This window comes from Dipteris shenzhenensis, chromosome 8 (assembly GCF_047967505.1).
Source record: "Dipteris shenzhenensis isolate YYH24624 ecotype China chromosome 8, Dip_SZ_1.0, whole genome shotgun sequence".
In the NCBI taxonomy this organism is placed as follows: domain Eukaryota; kingdom Viridiplantae; phylum Streptophyta; class Polypodiopsida; order Gleicheniales; family Dipteridaceae; genus Dipteris; species Dipteris shenzhenensis.
This window is the reverse complement of record NC_141603.1, coordinates 24,929,176-24,951,996: the sequence shown is the minus strand read 5'-3', so window position 1 is coordinate 24,951,996 and position 22,821 is coordinate 24,929,176. Positions and strand designations below refer to the sequence as shown.

Here is a 22,821-nt window from a genome sequence, read left to right as displayed (position 1 = left end):
AACATCTCCAAGGCTTGTAGGTATCTCTGTAGACCTGTTTGCCGAGGGGGATAGAGGGCAACATCATTTGCACATAAGAGTATCGTGTCTGCCAACAGCGACCCCTCCGCTCCAAACCTGTGATCTTGTGCTCCAAAAAGTGAGGGCATCCGTCCTTCACATCGATCGTTCCCTCAACTCAGTCTAACATACCGCCCAATGCTTAGAATCTCCCTTTGATTGACTCATGTAATCTCACCACCCCCCAGCTCATGATTCCTCGATCGTTAGTCATGCGTGCTCGTGGAATCCTTAAAATATCTCAAAGCTTATGGTCAAATATCATTTGCAATGATTGTCATTATCTCCCTCTCACTCTACTTGATCATCAATTTCTATGTAGTAGACATCGAAGATACAGGCAGGAGTTACCCAGCCATACTCAGGAGACCATGGTTGAGAAAGAGTGATGCAGTCATCTATTGGAAGACAGGACACATGTCTTTTGTTGCTTCTAAGGAGAAGATCCCGATGCAACCAGGTGCCACGGAACCAGAAGAAGAAGAGGAGCAAGACAGTGATACTCTCTCATCCTCGGTATCTGAATCAATGGAAGAATCAGACGGGGGGGAGGATTTTTTAGAGGAGGAAGTTTACATGATGGGGGTGTCTCCGACCCCGCCACCTGCAGAAAAGGTAACAGCTAGTCCTCAACAACTTGTTTCCCCAGACCTCACTCCAAGTGAGAAAGATGATTTCCTAGAAATGTTCAAAGATTTCCCTGACCTCTGCTGCCCTGATTGGGACGACTGGACAGACTAGGTTGGTTGGCCCAACCGACCTGGTTGGCTCAGCCCAACCAGCCCTATATAAGGGCCCTTTGCTGGCCCTTTGTTCCATGCAGGGTCCAGCTCCTTTGCTGCTGTCCTGCCACCTGCCAGCCCTGCTTGCAAGCCATAGACCTGCCCATAGACCCCCACTATATTGCGCCTTGCTGCAGCCCTTTGCCGGTGCCTTGTCATGGCCGTACCTTTTCCATACACTGCCCTGCAGCAACATGTACAGATCCGTACAGCTTTGTACCCTGCTCTGTACACATGCTGATGTCAGCGTGCCTTTCATAGGGTCTTGCTGCAGTCCACTGAGTGCCTCATGCCAGGCCTGGATCCAAGACACTGTGTCCCCGCCATCTTCCTGCACATGAGCTGCTCCTGATGCTGCCTTTCATCCTTGGGATACCCCACCAACCATGAATGCTCCAGATCTTTCCCAGATCCACACATCCAAGTAATCTCTCTTTGGGCACATACTACCCTAGGTCTCCCTCCCCCACGCTCTCCTCATTTGGGGGCTTACAGATGGGGAGGTGACCTTTCCAACAAAAAGGCCCACTTGGATGCTAAAATTCGCAAGGGATGGGAAAGACACTTTGCTGAGGGGGATGGTCTGCTATGCTTTGATAACAGATTGGACCACCAAATAGATAAGTTCCTGCCACCGTGGACTGGTCCATACAAAGTCATCAAGGAACGTAGCAATGGGTCTGTATAAGTTCAGGAGCTGCATGAGCCATATGGCAAGAAGGTGATCAACAAGCATTGTCTCAAGCCCTTCTTTGTGCGTGATGTTCGCATGGAGTGGTAGATGGTCGACGACTCACCACCCTAGGAGTCATTGAGGATTTGCCCATCACTATCAATGGGTTACCATCCCTGCCTGGTGGGGGAAACTATTATGGATAAATTTGACCAAAGTAAAAGGCATAAATATGTGTGTGTGCTTGTATGTGTGGCAATAGTATAATAAAATATGGTGTGCATAAGGCCCAGGGTTGAGGTGGTAGGGCATGACCATGTGCCACCCTTCCATGTAAGAGGACCCATAAGGTGTGTTGTACATAATCCATGGTAGTAATAATATAAAATGATAAGGTGGCATGGGTCCTCCATGCACCACCCCCCCACCTAGGCGGTCCCCACGCTTGCATTTAGTGAGATATGGCCCAAGGACCAGTAGGATAGGCCCATGTGGGGGGGGTAGAAAGTCCAAGAATGCAAGTTAAATAATGGAAAAGTAGGATGAGGTGGCAAGATTCCTTGTGCCAACCCTCCACTTGTCCTCCTAGATGTTTGAACGTATTATAAAATTAGGAAAAGGCCAAGGGAGTATCTTAGACTTGGGATATGGGGGTTGATGTATGTGGAAAAATGAGGCAAAGGGTTGTCGCACACAATTGAGAGTGCGTAACCGCCTAGCCTACATGGGACACTCTTCCACACACACCATGCATGTGGGAGGATGCATTTATTGGGAGAGACCCCCTCTCTTGGCTATAAAAGGAGGGGTCTATTCCTTGATGGAACACGCTCATTCTTGTAAAGCCACCTAGCTAGTACTTTGATTCCCCCCCCCATCTTTCCAATAAAGCATGACTCTCTTCCCTTGATGTCTCCATCTCTACATTCCACCTCCCATCATGTACATGCTCCTCTTCCCCCTCTCCTTTTCCCCTTGTGTCATAGTCCCCCTCTTCATTCCCACCCCTCTTAATCTTTTTCCCCACCTATGTTAACGCTTCTTCCCTCACGTTCCCTTTTCCTCCATGGCCCTCGAGCGTCGCCATGCCTAGCGTCTAGCCTCATGCATTGAATTCTTTTCTAGTTAATAATACACGGAGTTAATGCCATTTGATTTGATGTCAATAGCATAATCACAGCCGAAACAATCATTACTGCAGAACCTGGCAGAACTGGAAAACCGTTGAGTTTTCCAAACCGACACACACGAGTTTGAATCAATACAACTATGAGCCATAGAAATGCTATCAGAGAGGGTGGCATCATTCTAGGTGAATGGGCTTCCTACAACAAATAGTGGTTACCACGACATGATGAGAGCTTGCGGTGTTTCCTTTTCTATTTCCATTTACACATGGTAACTACGAAGGATCCATTCAATTTGCTAACTACATGATATTGAGAATAACTACATTGTTCTCAATCTACACTTTGTACAAGCTACACATGCTAATCATGTATCAATTGAAGCAAGCGATCATGATCGCAAATAGTAGCAACACGACGTGTTTATAGCATGATATTGATCAGTTCAAGAAATGCAATTGAGATGCCATTAATCAAGACGTGATCAAGCATGTGTTATGCTACAACATGCCATCCACGATGCCTAGAACACCATCATGGCATCAAAGACAATTGTAGGATCTAATAGCAATGGTGGACACTTGGGGTCTTCCAGACTTCTTCTTAACATTTACTGCATAATTGCCCGCTAACACCAGCTTTTGTTTAGATACGCCATCTTTTATCATTTACCATATTGGTCCCACCTCAAGATCAATCACTTGCTTGATCCCATGCATATCTTCAAGAATGTGGCATCTACCATTTGGGAACTTTTTTTTTTGAATGGGACACAAGATTCTGCAGGCATAAGAGACTATCTACGCACCACAAGGAGGATGTGTGAAGCTTGGCCACAAGAGAGACCAAATGGGTGTGTTTTTTTGCCTCGTGCACCGTGGAGGTTATCAAAGCTAGAGATGGTGGCGGTGAAGCGCGCTATCACTACCATTCATACTCCCACTAGATGCATGAGGATATGAGGTGTCAGAAACACGATGGCAAGAGATCAGCATTATAGAGAGCATCACAAAAAAGTACAATGCACAATTCTCTTGGAAAGACTATCCAGTTGAATCCGCGATCCATTTATTTATGCACAAATACATACTACCATCAAATGGTCTTCTCGGCCGCATCGACCACCACGTTGTTCGATACAAAATACAAAACAAGGGATCCTTGCATACACATCTCCTACTATGGGTTCGTAAAGACGATTGTCCATGGATAACAAATGAGATCGCTGCATACATTCCCAGAGATGACGCATGGCCTCAAACTACAACACCATATAATCTATTATTATCGAAGCAACTGCATATTTCCAGAAGAAGCTGCTACACAAGATTAGCACATCACTCATGCAAGTATGGATTTCCTTTTGAGGTACAGCTTATCTCTAAACTGGCAGTCCTAGATCCTCATACACAAAGATGGCTTTACTTTCATCCTGCGTTCGAGCATCAGAATGTTGTTCCTTACCATGCAATATTGTTGCTCCTATGGGGAGCCCATATGAACATACAACGTGTGACAAACTCTGCAATAACACACTAACTTATCAAATACAAAATGAAGGCAGAGCGCCCATGGGAAATTTAAACATGCGGTCCGAGGATGCAGCACGATTGGGGTAGCATAATCTCGACACATTGAAATTGAAACTCATAGCAGCAATCCTCCTATCAAAACTAGTGTCACTGACAAAGGTTCCACTCAATTGCTTACAGATCCCAGTAATCACAAGGACCAAGTCTACTCATTATGTCGGCTCATCTCCTCCTACACTATATCAACGAATGATCTCAAGAAACCACAACGTCATCATGCATCTGATCGACCTCTATTGTGGAAGGCCCGCATGCCTTGAGAATACCACATTCTACGAGTATCACACAACATACATGACCTATTGGCCAAAACAAAACATCTGAGCTACTGAGAATCAGACAAGACTGAAGATGCTACAAATCTTGCAACAGTTCAAGACGGTTGCTAACGTAGCACTTACAGTCAAGCAACATTCGATCTTTACAAAATTTGCAACATCAAAGATAGGATTGCACATCATCATTGGAACTCTAGGAAGTGGAAAGACCTTTCTCATAAAGTACAATGTCTTGCATTTGATCTCACAAAACAAGATGGTCCTATTGATTGTGTCGACTGGAGCAGCCGCAATACAGTTAAGCAGCATTGCCACAACAGTGCACTACTAATTCAACATTCCAATCTATAGTAATCAATACCCAATATCCATCCATGAGATAGACGAGTAGTACAATGCTATCAAGGAAGCCGATGCAATTATCATTGATGAGATGTCCATGTTAACAAGGATGACTTTTGATTTCTCTGTGCATCACGCACAGGACCTGCCATTATTGGCCTTCAAAGGCTCCACTCAATTAGACAAAGAAAGCCTACGAAGCCACTCAATCAGACAGAGAAAGCCTACAGAGCTGGAGATCACAGAATGCCTTGGCCAATGCATTATCAACAAAGAAGAGGCTCTTCGATTCATTGACAGAAGAACCACCATTATATGCACGCATAGAGTAGACGTGCGCACATACAACGACCTATTACTTTAAAAATTTCATCCACCAAAGTTGGTTGTTCATATAACTCTTCACACAAATGCCTAACAAACAACACTTCACGACGATACTTTCAATGAGGTCAGCAAAATCAACGTTGGAGCAAGAGCGATGATCACATAAAACATTGACCTCACTATCGGTGCTGCAAATGGAGCAACATGCAAGATCCATGAAATTAATACATCTACAATAGGCACGATAACTAGAATTATTGTCATCATCGACAAAACTAAAGAAAAATTTACAATACGTCATTCAACATCAATGAAAGGCGGTGAATGGTAACTAGCACCATAAATTGACATTTGCTTTAACACTCGCATATGCATCATGAGTCACAAATCGCAGGGTGTAACAATCTCAAACAAAGCGTTGCTCATTTTTCATAAAGTGTTTGCATCGGGCCTTGGATACATGATGCTATCTCATGTAATTGAGAGACTGAAGCTATAAATCCTCAGATTTCCACATCTTCACTTCTTCACTCTAATTGCCATTAGATATTCTATGACAAGGATCCTCATGACAAAGTAGATGTCCATGTTTGCATTTCATAAAATATATACATCTCTGCACTTTTAGGCAACCCTCTAATAATCTTTTAATTCTTATTTCTTGTGTCTTCTCTTCTACAGGATTCAGCCGCCACAGGCCGATCAAAATGTGTAAACAAAGAATACAAATGGATACAAACAAGGGACAATTAACACAAACAAAAAGAAAAATGAAATTCTTCTCTTGCATCTTCTCTCCTCTAAGTTTACGATTACACTCTTTTGCAGTTGCTTTACATGTTAAAAAAGAACGCAAAAACAAACGTGCCCGTGGCAGCCAGGAGAACCCAGTACCTGACAACAAACTAGATGCGTTTGCCCAATGTTACAGGTGGCCACCCATCTATGTACATCAATGGATTCAGCACAATTACAGGGAGCTTTGTGAGCATATGGACACTTGCCATGACCAGTATTCAGTCAGACTATTCAGTCAGACAGGAATCAAAAGGCATTAGATATGCAAACCGTACATTGCATTTGGCATTTCATACATTAATTGCTTATATTCATTACACCATATCTTAGTACCCATGAAAAAAACACTCACTACACAACCGATTTCAACACATCATGTGATCGTAATAGGGCTTTTGAAAGAGATACTTTATGAGCTTGACATTAACTTCGACAAGTCGAAAGAACCGCTCAATAATATCGAGGCTCAAAAACTTCTGGATGAAAATACAAAGGGGATATTTGTATATGCTTGTGATTTACCAAGATTTGGGTATAATATGTCTTTAGATTTATTGAAAGACACAACAAGACATCAAGGCAATGCAGTGTAGAACAATTCATGAAACAATACAGGCATACACACAATGCCACGAACCCGCCTATCACAATCGAGAAGGTCAATTACTTTTTCAACAAGACAATTTACAACTAGAGATTCAGTGTAGACACAAATCCATACAAACCTTTGGAGGCAAACCATGGCAATCAAATGAAAAGCGTTGCTTATTTCATGCACTATGTAGTTAATTAACACCTTACTCATGCCAGCTTCTATTGTTTTCTTGGCAGACAAAATGCACCTGAAGAGCAACACCGACAACAAACAAGAGGCAACAATGAAGTGCCAACGCAAACAAACGAACAGAAGCACATAGTTTACAGCATAACATGCATTCTGACTAGTAGATAGTGTATAGGATACACGACAGACCTCTCTAGGAGGATAGCACAGCATAGGAGGAAACCATTGACAAAGATGGCGATCGATTTTGCTACTCATCAACCATTCGATGAGAATTTTGAAGTGAAAATTTTGGAAACTTCTAATAACATAGACAAAGCTCGCACACTTGAACAATATTTCATTTTCAAAACCAGTGCCATTGGACCGTTACGATACAATACTCTCGGCAGCCATCTTGCACGGTCTCGAAAGTATTATTTTTTGAAAAGAAGAAAACTATTATAAATAAACGGATATCTCCTTTTTGGGACATCCCGCAACTTAATTTTGCATTGCACAAGATGTCGAATTTAAAGGCCGTTTATCTCTTCACGTCGTTATCTACAGTTTTGTAATTACAATATCCATATCTTTCCATGATTCCTTTCATTGTATCTTACTCGATCTACAATAAATTTATTACAAGTTTTATGTTGTTCACGATCTACACTAAATTTGTTACAACTGCTTTCACATATCGTACATGTACAATATCCATATCTATACACAGTTCGGCTCATTCTATCCTACTCAAGTGTCCTGGCCAAGCATACTAGTTTAGTCTATTAAATGTAAGCTACTCCAATGGCATTCTTGATGTCTTCAAGTCAACTGTATTTCAATGATGATTTGCTATGACTCTTCTGGCAATCAAATCCGGACGTTTATCTCCAAAGAGGATAATTGGGCTTATCGAGCTTTCTTGTCTTTGCCAAGTTGGGGATCAACAATTTCCAAGCCATCTTGATGTGAACCTTCTAAATCACTATCGATTCGGTACTTAACTAAATCATTGAGCTTTCTGAATTAAAGAGGAATTGACTACACATAGCAATCAAGGACTTCATGACAACACCACTTTAGTTGCACCGACTCGGTTGTGCATGTAGTTTGTTCGGCTTAAAACCCTTCATTGTGGTCCTTCTCTTATGGCTACGTTAGTCCATGAAGCTTTATCTTGGCTCTAGACCCCAACTTGCGACTATATTAGGCTGTTATGCTTCATTCTTTGCTAGAGGACGAGCTTGTGGCGACATTAAGTCATGAAGCTTTGTCTTCGACTAGTAACTCCTAGCAATACCAAGGATCATGTTGCTCAAGCATTGACATCCACCAGTCTTAGCAACAACAACTATGTTACTCCCAACAACATTAGCTCAAATGTACGATGGTCTTTTATAAGTCGATCTCCCTTTCATTGCCATCTTGCGAAAGGCGGTGGTGTTAGTTCACACAACTGACTCCTCAGTGAGAGATTCCTCGTGATTTCTAGCCGTTGGAGTCAACCCTCGAATCAAATGCTATGATTCATAATCTAGGTCGTGAGCAAGGCTACCTATCTTTGGGGTCCTACCTGCCTTACGAGTAGAGTCTAAGATATCAAGAGGATTTAGTGTCATCCGAATCCACAACTCCTACCTTAATACAGCTCGATTCAAACAAATGAATGAATAAACTATACAAATCAAATATGGTGTCATCCGAATCCACAACTCCTACCTTGGAAAACCCAATGGAATAGAGCTTGATTCAAACGAATGACCAATTTGAATGAATAAACTATACAAATGAAATCATTTCATCCTCGTTCACATGCTCCCAAGCTAGCTCAACATACTACATACTACCTCAACGTACTACATACTAGTTCAACATACTACATGTATACTTTTGTTTTGTTTTGAGAGCCGGCTTTGCTGTGTGAGGTACTTACACCCACCAGACGTCTCATGGAGAACACTTTCCTCCCACCTTATTTATTTGGTGCCACCTCAAGTGTGGACCCTCCGTATTAAGTGGAAACTTAGAGAGCGGAGAAGATACCAGGACCCAGGCATGCGGGACTTGCCTTTGACCCCCTAAAACTCCATAAACTAGCGTCCATAAACTTTTGTTAGCACTTCCCCACTAGGAGCAAGCTACAACAACTATAGCAACAAAAAAGATTTGAGTCTAAAGCGGTTCGGCCATGTTGTTTCTTTTTTGGCTTACCCAAAGGAAGGACTAATTGAAGGAGATTCAAAACAAAGTGAAAATAGCCATTTTAAATTTCCCAAAAATCTTTAATGATTTTAAGATCCACTGGTATTGTTCCCTCTCGGGTTGCTATTTTTCCCTCTAGACTTCCTCCACAGTTTTAGAGCCCCCGCCCCCTCTTTTGGAAGGATGTTATGGATGGCGGTGCTGTTGATTTTGCTGTCTTGCCTGTGTTGCTCTATTGCCCTGTTGTGTCTGTGCTTCCTCCAAGTTTTTCTGTACTCTGAACCCAATTGTTACCTGATTGTCCCGCGCCGCAACAGTGGCATTCTGAAAGCATGCTGTAGCCCTAGAGTAAAGATTGGAGAGGAGCGAGATTGAGGTTGAAAATTCCCGGCCAGGATGTCATGTTCCACTCGAGTTTCTCCCGTTGAACTGCAGTTGCAAGATGGATGCCCTGAGTCTCTCTGGGTCGTGGGGATGGTGAGAGGGAATCCATTAGCTTTGGTGGGCGGAAGAACAGAGCATGCAAGTTTTCCCTGAGCCTCCTCCCCGCAATTATTCTCCTCTCAGTTCGACGAAACAATTCATCACCTTGAGAGAATGAATGAATTGTCACCTTAACACAACTCAAGAAAGTGGATTCATTTCTCCGGGCTGGATTGGATTGACTCGCTTCAGACTATCCCTGTTGTGGACTTGAATTGCAGGCACCATCGTCAAGCTGCTCAAGACTAGCATGTAGCAAGACATTTAGTTGTCGAATTTGCACCCAAAATGCGCAGAAGACATCTGAATCTCGAACTCGTAAAGTCCCTACTTCCAATGCCTGATTAGATGCAGGTGCTGGTAAATTTTTGCTTTGCAGATGTCTAGCCTCCTACCATCTAACCAGCAGGACCAGCTTCTAGCCTTCATATATACTCCAGTTGGAACTCTTTTTCTGAGTGTTTTACCATCCAAATTTTCGTGAGGGTTCTTGTAGACGTGATGATGATTCTGCAGCTCTGAACCTCATTGTTTTATTGCCGCTTATTAGGTGACTTACTTCTAGGTCCTCCCGCTGTGTGTTGTTCATTGTTTGGCTTGCTAATTTACCTATCTGTACCTATTGCTCCTTGTTGTGCTGATGTGAAATTGCCAAATGGCTGCTTATTCTTATGCTTCGATCTTCCCTTCCAAAATGCCCTTTGAATTATGGTCGTTTTGTTGGCGGTGGCCAAAATGCCCTTTGAATTATGGTCGTTTTGTTGGCGGTGGTGTAGCTCCCTCTGAGTTGTAGCTGTTGGGGGAAGCTTGGTAACATTTTGCCCGCTCCCCCTCCTGTATTTTCTGCTAAAAGATTGGAAAGGGCATTCAAGGTGAAGCCTCCGTTTCGTTCCTGCTTTCTAATTCACACGAGTGCCAGGACATCGCTCAGGCCTTCAAAATCCGTAGCGATCTCTTAATTTCTTCTTACAGTTCAGTAGTTCGCTCACAGCTCTAGAATGAGCAGTCATGTCCTAATGTTTTTCTTCCTGGCCTTTTTGGTGCTTGTCCTCTCATTTGCCAACAAGCGCTATTCCTCTTTCATGTTCTTCTTCTTTGTCATTTGTATCGAGCATGCCCAATCTTGCGATTAAGCCGTTATCCTTAGACACGAGCTGGAATGTCTGGATTATGTCTGACCCTCAGGCTAGCGATACCCAAATAGACATTAGTAGGCATAAGTGCATCTTGGGATCGTTGCCTGTCCCCTATTTGAGGTGGATGGCCATGAAGCTCAACGAGCTGGGAACCAACAAGGCCTGCAAGGCCTGTCGCTCACAGATGTTCGATGGGCACCCTCCGATGAATGAACACTTTGGTCTTGAAAGCTTCAATGCGGAGATCCTTGGTCAGCTGGGTCCAGAGACAGATCATGCTACGTATGCCTCTCTTTTGAGGCGTTGCACCAATGCCAAGGCCCTGTCTGAGGGCAAACGTGTGCATGAACGCATGAGCAGGCATGGCTATGCTGGTAACAGATTTCTGAGTAACCTTCTTGTCCAAATGTACAGCAAGTGTGGGAGCTTGGAGAATGCACGTGCTGTGTTCGACAAAATAGTCTCTCGAAATTTATAATCTTGGAGTATTATGATCGCAGCGTCTGCCCAGAACGGGGGCCTGGATGATGTGAGGGCATTGTTCGCAGAGATGCCACAACGTGATGTGGTCTCGTGGAATGCCCTCATCGCTGTATGTACTCAAAATGGGAATCAAAGGAGGCCCTGCAACTGTTTGGTCAAATGCAGGCCTCAGGGTTCAAGCCAAACGAGATCACCTTCATCTGTGTTGTTGTGCCAGTGTGGCAGCCATAGAAGGCGGTCGAGTTATCCATGCCGCTGCTGCTGGCAATGGATGGGAGTGCAATGTTATTGTGGGGAATGCCCTCGTCAATATGTATGGCAAGTGTGGGAGCCTAGATGATGCAAGGGAAGTGTTTTCACACTTGCCACAGCGGGATGTGCTCACCTGGAGTGCTATGATCACCGCATGTGGCCAGAATGGGCATGGCAAGGAGGCCCTGCAACTGTTTGGCCACATGCAAGCGGAAGGCCTTGAACCGAACAAAGTTACCTTCATCTGCGTCGTGGATGTGTGCGCCAGTGTGGCAGCCTTACAAGAGGGCCAAGTGATCCATGCAATTGTTGCTACCAATGGGTGGGAATGGGATGTGGTTGTTGGGACAGCTCTTGTCAATATGTATGGAAAGTGTGGAAAATTAGATGATGCAAGGGCAGTGTTTGCAGAGATGCCACAGCAGAACGTAGTCTCCTGGAGCTCCATGATTGCTGCCTGTACCCAGAATGGACATGGCAAGGAGGCCCTGCAATTGTTTAATCAAATGCAGGCCAAAGGCATCGAGCATGATAATATCACCATTGTCTGCATTTTTGATATATGTGCAAGTGTGGCTGCCTTTGAAGAGGGTCGAGTGATTCATGGTATTGTTACTGGCATAGGATGGGAGTCGAATGTTGTTGTGGGAACAGCTCTTTTAAATATGTATGGGAAATGTGGGAGTCTAGATGATGCAAGGGCGGTGTTTGCAGGGATGTCACAGAAGGATGTGGTTTCTTGGAGAAACATGATTGTTGCATGTACGCAGAATTCCCATGGCAAGGAGGCCCTGCAAATGTTTGGTCAAATGCAGGATGAATGCTTGGAACCAGACAGGGTCACATTTATTTCTGTTCTAGATACGTGTGCCAATCTGGCTGCCCTAGAAGAGGGTCGAGTGATCCATGCTACTATTGCTGGGAATGGATGGGAGTTGGATGTCGTTATGGGGACAGCCCTTGTCAATATGTATGGCAAATGTGGAAACCAAAGTGATGCGAGGGCAGTATTTGAAGAGCTGCCAGAACGGAATGTGATCTCCTGGAGTGCCATGATCGTTGTATGCGCCCAGAATGGGCATAGCAATGAGGCCCTGCAACTATTTGTCCAAATGCAAATAGAGGGCTTTGAGCCAGACAAGGTTACCTACATCTGCATTGCGGACGCATGTGCTAGTATGGCTGCTCTAGATGAGAGTCGAGCGATCCATGCTACTATTGCTGGCAATAGGTGGGAATTGGATGTTGTTGTGGGGACATCCCTTGTTAATACGAATGGCAAGTGTGGAAACCTAGATGATGCAAGGGCAGTGTTTGCAGAGATGCCACATCGGGATGTGGTCTCGTGGAATGCCATGATTTCTGCATGTGCCCAGAATGGACATGGCAAGGAGGCCCTGCAGCTGTTTGGTCAGATGCAGGCTGAAGGCTTTGACCCGGACAAAATCACTTTTATCTGCATTGTGGATGCGTGTGCCAGTGTGCCTGCCCCCGAAGAGGGTCAAATTTTCCATGATATTATTGCTGTTAAAGGATGGGAGTCAGATGAAGTTGTAGGGAATGCCCTTGTCAATATGTATGGCAAGTGCAAGAGCCTAGATGAGGCAAGGGCTGTGTTTGAAGAGATACTAAGTGGAATGTGGTCTCCTGGAATGCCATGATTGCTGGATGTTCCCAGAATGGGCAATCCAAGGAGGCCATGCAACTCTTTGATCGAATGCAGGCTGAAGGTTTCAAGCCAGACAAGGTTACCTTCATCTCCATTTTGGATGCATGGGCCAGTGTGGCTGCATTGGAAGAGGGTCGATTGGTCCATGCCATGGTTGCTAGGCATGGATGGGAGTCAGATGTTGTTCTGGGGAATGCCCTTGTCAATATGTATGGCAAGTGTGGGAGCCTAGATGATGTGAGGCCAGTGTTTAGAGACATGCCATGTCAAGATGTGGTCTCATGGAATGCCATTATCTCTGCATATGCACAAAATGGGCATGGCAAGGAAGCCCTGCAACTGTTTGGTCAAATGCGGGCCGAGGGGTTTGAGCCAGACAAGGTGATCTTCATCTCTGTGTTGACTGCTTGCAGTCATACAGGGTTTGTTGCTGAGGGGAAACGATACTTTGATTCTATGAAAAAAGAACATGGCATAACTCCCTTGGCGGAGCACTATGTGTGCATTGTTGATCTCCTTGGTAGAAGAGGCTCATTGGATGAGGCAGAGGACATAATCATCAGTATGCCATTTGAAAATGTCCCTTCAGTATGGTTGAGCTTGCTTGCTTCATGCAGACTTCACAATGACAAAGAGCGGGCTGTGCGTGCTGCAAATTTGGTTTTTAAGCTAGATCCAAGCAATGCATCACCATATGTATTGCTACAGACATCCATGCAAACACAGGTAGCTGGCAAATCACCATAATCAGTTTCTTTGGTTTTTGGAGAGAGTATTGCTGTTGACAAAATATGGCTATACGTCTAAAGACAGTTATTCACTCTATTTCATAGAGCAGGGGGAAAAAGTCAACTGGGCAAATGTTGTACATGACAGAATTATGGGTGAAATTTTAGGTGGGGATAAAAGATGCAGTACCCCGATTCCAAGATGAGATCTACTTTGTTTTATTTTCTTTAGTGCAGACTCCAGAATATCTTCAACCAAAGAAAGGGGTGATAATTTCAGAGGATCAAGATTCTGAAGATAAAGATGCTTTGGTTGAGGGGTATCGCTGGGCTGAAGCTGTAAAATCTCTTATGGACTGTGGTCACATTGAAGAGGAGACTTCTTTACAGGAGAGTAAGAGGGAGTACCCATGGAAACAGACACACAGCAAACCAAGACTACTCCTAGGAATAAGACTGAGAGGGGGAATTTCTCTAAAATGTTGAGCAAGAGCAATCAGAGGACTTAAAAGGTAGAGATTCCAATGCCTGTTACTGAAATAGAAGTTCATTTAGTAACTTACAAGATCCTATGCCTGGATCAGAGACAGCCCATGTGGAACGTGAACATGAAGTCGACATTAAGACAGAAACTGGAAACAAAGCAGGCTAAATTAGAGTAATATAGTCAAAAGGAACTAAAGATATTTCTTTCTTTGATGCTGCTAGAGCTATACAGTTACAGAAAGTTTGCGGATCAACAAAAGGTCAGGCAGTCATAAATGCAGCACATTTATATGGAGTGGCATGTAGGGCACAACGTATAGAATCATCAGACGCATTAAATAGTAATGGGGGGCTTTGCCATTGTGTTTGGAAGAATTACCTAGCACTAACGTGTGCTCAATGAGTTCAAGGATAGACCCATTGCAAAAGCTGCAATAGTTCAAGGATGCTTTCCAGAACAAGTACAATTAATGAGTGCATTCCCAGATGCTTGGCAAGAACAGTTATCACAGTCCACACAACGACTACAACAGGAGCGGGATCAAAAGAACAAGCTTACTAATGCAATGGAGAGCACAACAACGAGATACAAGACTTAAGGGAAGAGCTCATTAAACTTAAACAAAATAGGAAGCTGTTTACAAGAACAACATATTGTATCAATACAATCAATACAAGAAAAGGTACATGCAACTCCAATTTATTGACATTGTCAATACCGCAAATTCATCGATGGACACCAAATATGTACATGCAAGTCCTAAGCCTCAACATCGATAGCCTCATTCTTTCCTCTTAACAAACATTGAATGAAGTATACCTTGCTAGCATTATAGTTTTATTTGCACTCTTTACAATAGGGTTTATATATACTTGCTACAAGGTTGACGGAAACATGGAGAAGACATGAGGGATTTTACAAGGAATGTGCAATTGATTAGAAGTAAACAGGGCTTCAGACCTTATATGCGTTAGAATATGATTTGGAGTTTTATTACCTTTGTATGTGCACAAAGTGTGCGTTGAATGTTGTTTTCCAAACTTATTATGAGCTAACATAACGACCTTGCTTTTTCTCTTTAATAGGACTTACACTCAATACTAAGTTGAGAGAAGCATGGAGACTACTTCTTTGTCTTTTTAGGAGAGGCGACTATTAGTAGGCTAATGCTAATTTTTGAACTATTTATCTTTTGTGCTCTTTTATTGGTTGCTACTTCTTGTGTTGGTTGTTGTTGATCCCCTTAATGTGGGCATGGCTACTTGTCAGCTCTATCTTTCTTGTCAAGTTGCCTTTGCTAGAAAAATACTTCAATTCTTTGTTTGATTAAATGTGATGTCTTTGAAAGTTGATGCATGTTGAGGCAATTGGATACATGTTGCTACATGTACGTTGTATGTTGCCACTCTCAATGTCATTGCCATTTTTTGTCTGATTGGATGTGCCAATTGTGGTTGACTTTGTTATTGAAAAATGATATTCTTTTTGAAGTCAGATTGCATAAGGTTGCATGGCCATTGTTTTGTGCTTTGCTTGCTTATTGATTATGCTTGCCACTTGATTGCCGATATGAAAAAGTCGACTTGTAGTCGTATGGTCAAAAGGTTTTTTCATGCATTTGATGTTTTCAATCATCTGTATTGTGTTTTCCCATTGACTATTAATGAATCAAGGTTTGCATGTACTTTTGGATTTTTTGGGCTTCCCGTTTGTCTTCATCAACCTCATGGATGGCCTTTGCTTTGTCTTCCAGCACCTCATCGATCTCATGTATAACCTTTGCTTTGTCTCCCAGCACCTTCTTTGTCTTTTCTTGCTCCTCCTACTAGTCAGCTTCCAAAGACACGAGTTGGGCTTTCAACATATTGTTTTCATGCACCAATTGTCAAAATTTGAAATGGCCACCTTCCTGAGGATGAAATTATGTGATGTGTAGCATAACAAACTGCAAGCTTGGCATATCATGTCAGAAACTCTTCATTGTATGTACTTGCTTGTCTCTTGTATAGTTTTTTGTGTCTAGCTATGGCATAGGGAACTTAGGCACATCATATATGCCTAATGTTACTCTATGTGGCTTAGGAAATTTTGGGCTCTTGGGTTCCTCCTCCTTGTTGTCTTCATTCTTTGGGCTAGTTGAACCCTTCCCCTTTTCTTCTGATGTCAACTTTCCTTTCTTTCTACCTTTGGTCAAAGGCTTCTTTTTCTCCTCAATTTGTTTCTCTGGGAGTTTTGGCATCATCTCCCGAAGTGATGTCTCAGGCTTTGGCGACTTGTTGAAAAGATCATCGATTAAGCTGTGTGGGCTCAATTGGGGGCTAGGTTGATGCATCTATGTAGCTTTGGACAACCATGCATAGGTGTGCCCCCAATCATCCCCCTTTTTTCTTGCCATTTTGAATTTGGTTATTGATGGCATTGGAAACCATCCTTGCACAGTTGTGATGCCTTCCCCTTTTGTCGCATTAAGTGCCTTCTGCATTAGTCACTGTGTCACACAAGTGTTCACACTCTTGATCCAAACTTATTCAGAAAGAAACCGAAGATAATTGTTGGCACTGGCAACTTGCACCTTGGTTGTGAAATACTGCTATCCAAGCAACCATGCCGTGTTGATGAACAACTTTTTCTAAGCTATGGGGGGATCCGAGGTATCTTCCTTTGGGTTCGGCAATTTCAATGCCTCTGTAACTACTTCTTTGATGCCACTGATGGTTCTTCCCACTGTGTGGAATGCCTGCACTGTTGGGACATAGGAGTTGACCTTTGCAAGGTTTCTCATGTTTGAATCAAGGCAACAAATAGGCCCCCCACTCTGATGAGCTAGGCTTGTGGATGACTTTGAAATTGAACTTCTGGACCAAAAGCATCCACCAAATAAGCCGTGGCTTCATGATTTGTCTTGTTGATGAGGTACAAGAGCACTTGATGATCCACATAGAATACGAAGGGGTTGCCGAGGAGATAATACATTATACACCATACCCAGGTCTTCCCATTTGGTCATTGAGCAATTCATTTTGCAGAGGATAACATTTAGCTTGCATAGTAGATGTAAAAACCAAATTTCCTTTGGGCTAAGCTAGAATGGACCCAATCACCTTGATGCATGAACATGAACATGGAAAATTACATTCCAAATTGGGATTTCGTAGGATTAGTGCCTTGACCACCATCACTTATAGGGTCTTGAATATGTTTTGTCATGTTGGTTGCTCCAATTGAACTTTATGGTAGACCTTGTTAGTCGGTGAAGTGGTTTGGAAACATCTACAAACTTCTTGATGAATCATTAATAAAAGTTGAGGTATCCCACAAATAATTGTACTTGTGTGACAATACCCGACTCTTTCATCTTATGTATGGCATCTACTCTTTGACTTTTTGGTCATGATGCCTTCATAAAAAATTGTGTGACCTAGTAAAATACGTGAAAACACACAAAATACACATTTGTATGGGTTAAGGTAAATTCTTGTCTTAAAACATTTCTAAATTACCTTTCAAAGGCGCTCTAAATGTGCTTGTTTTGTGCCATAGATTGAGAAGTCATCCAAGAATATTACAAGAAATTCATCGGTGTACTCTTGGAACTTCTCCACCATGATTCTTTTATGGCATTACTTTGCTCAAGTATGCCCCTCACTTGCACTCTAATGTCTTCTCTAGTGCATTTGATTTACACTCCCTAGCAAGATTACCAAAACTTTTTGCCCAATTATGTAGATGTGTATTGTAGTTTGGCCTATCATCCCATGGTCCCCTTCATGTGTCTAGGTTGTGAGGCAATTTCCTTTTCTAGATAATAGATGAGTGGCACCCTTTGTCGAGCATCATATGACAAATGTAGCAAATGCGAGGTGTTGTACACAATGGAACTTGCACAAGGAAGGGAGTATGGTTACAAAATGAATGCAAGAAATGTTGGAAGCAAGTGTATCATATGGTCAATTGGCTAGATACAACAACACTTGGATGCACTCTCCACACACTTGATGGCACCTAGCTATGTGGACTCGAGACCCTTTTATACATGGTGCATTCACCTGGGTAGGTATTACCCACCACCTTTACAACAACACTTGGCTAGATACAACAACACTTGATGGCACCTAGCTATGTGGACTTAAGACCCTTTGATACATGGTGCATTCACCTGGGTAGGTATTACCCACCGCCTTTACAATGATACAACATTCTGTTAGACAATGACATTGTCACCAACACCCCAATGCCACAATGGTGGTCAAAACCCAGAATAGTTCCACTAGCAGCAGCTGCCACAAATAATAGCCCCATAAGAATGCGACTCAAAACAGAGTTGGGGTGAATGTTGAACCCAGATGTTTAGATAATCCAAATATAGGAGCCCCAACTAGGACGAAAGGAGATCCCAAGCAAAGGATGAAGTGGCCAAATGATGCTCCCACCTAATGACATCTTGGAGCAAATGGTCGAAGGCATGGAACCCACCAATGCAACCTTGTCTTTAGGCTACCATTAAAGAATTAAGTGGTGGCCATTAAGGAATAGAATGGTAATAGTGGGTAGAAGTCAATACGTGATGACAGTTTGTCAGACACAAAGTAAAGTGGTTGTAAATGGATAGTGTCATGGTCTGACACAGTGCCAAATAGTTGAAAGGCGATGGGTAGTACCTGTTGCCTCTATCAAGCGGATGTCATACCCACACCATTTATAAGGAGGGGCCAACCTCCAGAAAATCAAAGCGAGGGAAGTTGTATGCAATGTTGTGATCCACTTCTCACATCTTCTCAAAATCTGGCCAACTCCAGCATCAATGAAGGTGGGGTCAATCCTCCGTTCAAGCCCTGTGTAGCAATAAGTCCACCAAAATGCTATGCATTTCAAAAATGGGATTCTCCATTGAGGTTGGAGACCAACATCCTTATCGGCTCGGGGTACTATGTTGTAGTCAGATCAACTATATCATCCCCGTGTATGTCGTTGACATTGCCATTTGTGGAAGATGTGTTGAATGAGATCAGTTAAAGCTCTCACCTCCATTATGTATTTTTTGGAGAGGTGAAAGCTTTACAGCTTTCCTTTCCACCTATTCATGTCTACCACATCTTTGACTGTGATCTGAATGAAGTCATTGCCTCGTACCTGGTATCGTGGTCTGGTGTGGAGTCTTGTGGCTGCTGCTACTACGGATCCTCTTCCTCTAGGGAATGTTGGGCAACTTTCTCTTTCGGCTCCTCTTCATATGGCCCTTCCAGGTCGGACAAGAGCATGGGCTTAAGTATAATGTACCACTGTTTGGTACCCATGTCTTCATGTCCCTCTCCATCGAGAGGTGGTTGTTGCTTGTCCCTTGTTCCATGCTCTGAGGTGGAGGGTTGTGTTGAGAGACCATGCTCAACATCATGTGATTACATATGCATAGCACTAACACATATAGAGTGCTATAAAGGAAAGGGTTAGATGCCCTAACGCTAACCCTAAATAGGTTTGTATATATTCTACATTTTCAACTAAATCTAGTGTACAGTTATTCATTCGTGGTGTCCTCTCTAGCTATGCCCCTCTCTTCTCATCTCCACTCTTCTCCTCTCCCCTCTTCATGTTTTGTCATGGTATCAGAGCTTCCTTGCCTTCTGCTGAGGCATTACGATTCTTGAGAGAGTGAGAGTGTCTATATGGTGCCTTGCATGGAGGAGCACTACTTGGGATAAGATCAATCTTATGGTTCTCAGGTCTAGACTAAGAAGGCTAGGGGGGGTAAGTCTTCCATAAAACAATCAGCATAGGTAGCTATAAAAACATCAAGAGGCTCTTGCTTAGGGTTTTTCAATTGCGAGACTATTTGCTTGTGCTTTCTTATGTTTGTGGATATCAAAATCTTTCCCCTCATTCTTGTATCACTTTCTTTCATGTTTTTGCCATTCGTAGATTTCCTTGCAGTCTCGTATGCTTCCTGTGCTATAGATCAACAAATCCTTGCTTTGATACCACTAGAACAAGAATCACTCAATGATGAAACCTACAAATCATCAAAAACACAGCAAAAACTATACACACAAATATGCACGATCTTACCGCTTTCTTTCACATTTTTTTTGTTCGTAGATTTCCTTGAAGTCCCCATGCTATGAATCAAAGAATCCATGCTTTGATACAACTACAATGGGAATTGCTCATAGAACCTACAAATCATTGAAAGCACAACGAAAACTATACACACAAATATGCACGATCTTTCAAAACTCACAAATGGGAAAGATAACAAGCATGTTGGGTGCAATCTCCCCCCATAAGAGCAGTGCTTGTCTTCCACTTCCTATGTATTTGATTGATTTGACAATTTTGAGAAACAACTAATACAAACTCATGTACCTATCCTCCATGCACAAACAGGAGATAAGCCCCACACACCCTTTCCAAAATAGCTTGCCTTTTAGATATAGAGTTTTCTTTTCCCACTTTAGTTAATATGATTAGGCTAAGCCTCTAATGTTCCACTTTAGTTAATATGCTTAGGCTAAGCCTCTAGTGTCCCAAAATTTAAAATATGTACATGAGCATTTGTAATTTCAAAAACTAGGCTTTCTGAAGTACGCCTTGTTTATTACCCGCATCACTGGTTGCATCTTATGTGCACAAAAATGCTTGCCACCAATAGCCATCACCCGAGTAGTTACTCTTCCCCTGAATTCATAACATCCATCAATAATGCAAATATTTTAAGCATAAAAAACCTTGGAATCAATCACCAATATTATTCAATCTTTTAGCATTTAGGCAATGCAAAATCAACAAATCATAGATGGATGGTGCACACATGCAACACATATGATCTCATCATGGACACAATACTAATTTATCATACGGATGGTGCACACACGAGTACACATACTGTCATTGCGTAAGTAGTGCACAGATTGCTACATAGTCATATGGCCATAGCCATATATCCAGCCATACATACGGATGGTGCACACACTACTACACATACCGTCACTCGTCGCGTAAGTGGTGCACACACTACTACACACTCATATGTCATGTAAGGGGTGCACACACTGCTACACACTCATATGTCACGTAAGTGGTGCACACACCTACACACTCATCGCATAAGTGTTGCACACAATAATACACACTCATACAAACACACACACACATTGCATCAGCTGTGCGACAAAATGCTAGATTCCACAACTAAATACTGAAAGATTTAAAAAAATAATGGGATAATCCCAATTCTCATAATGCTTATAATTGCAAGTTCTCAATTTAATGATTGGAAATGCATGTTTTTTCTACGTTAATGTAATATGCTTGTTGTTGTGCATGTATATATCAGAGAATTTAATTTCAAATTTGTTTTGGAACATGAATTATATTTAAGATGGTTATCTCGTTATTGTTTTACTTGCGAAAATAGCTTCTACAAAATGAATATGCTCTCATATGCTGATAGACATTGTAATTTATGTGCCTTTATAAAGTGCAGAATGATGAGAAAGAGACTACTATCTTGAACAACGAGCTCTCCCCTATTACCAGTCACAATACCAGCCCATCTGTGTTGCATGGTGTCACATCTCTTTTGGCAGCTTCCCCCCCTCCTCCCATGAGAGGTTCTCTTAACTATAACTAGTTTGTCAGTAAAAGTATTTCCTTGATAAGTCAGCCAATGAGGATAAGAAAGCCAAGACCCTCAACTTTGGAGGTGAAACCTCAAACCCTATTTCTCATGTAGATGTCTTGCCATTAACCCCACTAGGGTCACCTTGGAATTGGAATGTAGATGAAAATCCAGCCCCAATATTACCTCCTAATAATAAGCCCTTGTGTGTTCTAGACATATTAAGAATGGTGTATTTGAAGGAAAAGTACTGAATAAGTACAGCACCTATATGTTAAAAAATGGCTCCTACCCTGAATCCCTCAAAGTTGAATTGGTAGGAAGGGCATTGGTGGATGCATAGCTCTACACATAGATGAACTATACTATGTGGATTTTATCAAGACCTTGAATGTAGGGGATTGCATCCATGTGGTTAAATTTTATTTTTATTCCAAGTATGTGAGGAATGATGGAGCAACATTAGATTATACATTGACATTTGATTCCTCTACTCACCTTCAAAGAATTCCAAAATTTGTTGTAGAGCCTTACTTCTTGCATGAACATTCTATCTCCAAACACAAAGAAACTTGCAAGGACCTCATCAATAAAGGTGAGGGAAATCAATTTCCATCGGCAACATTGGTTGTGACCATTATCAAGTTGGGGAGCTCCTTCAAGAAAAGGCATGAGCTTATTATAGGCGATGATGTGCTAGCTGCTGAAGATCATATCTCACTATAAGTGATTTGATTGATGTATGATGTTTACTTTGATGATGGCACTTATACTTCCTCTTTAATCTAACTTAATCTTGTATTCATCCTCTAGTTATCTTCTAGAGCAATAGAAGGTCATACAATTTGAAGGTTGTAGAACATTTCAAGACATTTGGTGAATGTTCATTCATATTAATAAATGTTGAAGTCAAGCGGAATACCTAGCCAATCGCTCTCAACATGTTGGATGCTACAATAATTGCCTGAATTAAAGATCCAGCGCTTTCAGCTAAGCTTTCAAGAGTATTTCTTACGCACAT

The 22,821-nt window shown here is 42.4% G+C and overlaps 2 protein-coding genes across 2 annotated transcripts; both read left to right on the top strand.

Annotated features, from left to right (window-relative positions):
* Positions 1 to 10,543: 10,543 nt before the first annotated feature.
* On the top strand, positions 10,544 to 12,962 carry LOC147899323 (pentatricopeptide repeat-containing protein DOT4, chloroplastic-like). Its single transcript, XM_087377695.1, has 4 exons — positions 10,544 to 10,940; positions 11,067 to 11,158; positions 11,769 to 12,641; positions 12,723 to 12,962. The coding sequence occupies exons 1-4, from the start codon at positions 10,544 to 10,546 to the stop codon at positions 12,960 to 12,962; spliced, it is 1,602 nt and encodes a 533-aa protein (XP_087233821.1).
* LOC147899322 (pentatricopeptide repeat-containing protein CRR2, chloroplastic-like) lies at positions 12,959 to 14,350 on the top strand. The gene is made up of 4 exons (XM_087377694.1): positions 12,959 to 13,131; positions 13,384 to 13,696; positions 13,867 to 14,092; positions 14,283 to 14,350. Exons 1-4 carry the CDS (start codon positions 12,959 to 12,961, stop codon positions 14,348 to 14,350), a joined length of 780 nt encoding a protein of 259 aa, XP_087233820.1.
* Positions 14,351 to 22,821: the final 8,471 nt, after the last annotated feature.

What these genes read in the sequence shown, in the direction of transcription:
- LOC147899323 (XM_087377695.1), top strand. Translation starts at nt 10,544, where the DNA reads ATGCCCAATCTTGCGATTAAGCCGTTATCCTTAGACACGAGCTGGAAT. An exon ending in CGTGGAATGCCCTCATCGCT is followed by an intron (nt 11,159 to 11,768) that starts GTATGTACTCAA and finishes GCCTGTACCCAG; the next exon opens with AATGGACATGGCAAGGAGGC. An exon ending in AGATGCCACATCGGGATGTG is followed by an intron (nt 12,642 to 12,722) that starts GTCTCGTGGAAT and finishes GGTCAGATGCAG; the next exon opens with GCTGAAGGCTTTGACCCGGA.
- LOC147899322 (XM_087377694.1), top strand. Translation starts at nt 12,959, where the DNA reads ATGATTGCTGGATGTTCCCAGAATGGGCAATCCAAGGAGGCCATGCAA. An exon ending in AGACATCCATGCAAACACAG is followed by an intron (nt 13,697 to 13,866) that starts GTAGCTGGCAAA and finishes GTGAAATTTTAG; the next exon opens with GTGGGGATAAAAGATGCAGT. An exon ending in GGAGACTTCTTTACAGGAGA is followed by an intron (nt 14,093 to 14,282) that starts GTAAGAGGGAGT and finishes TGCCTGGATCAG; the next exon opens with AGACAGCCCATGTGGAACGT.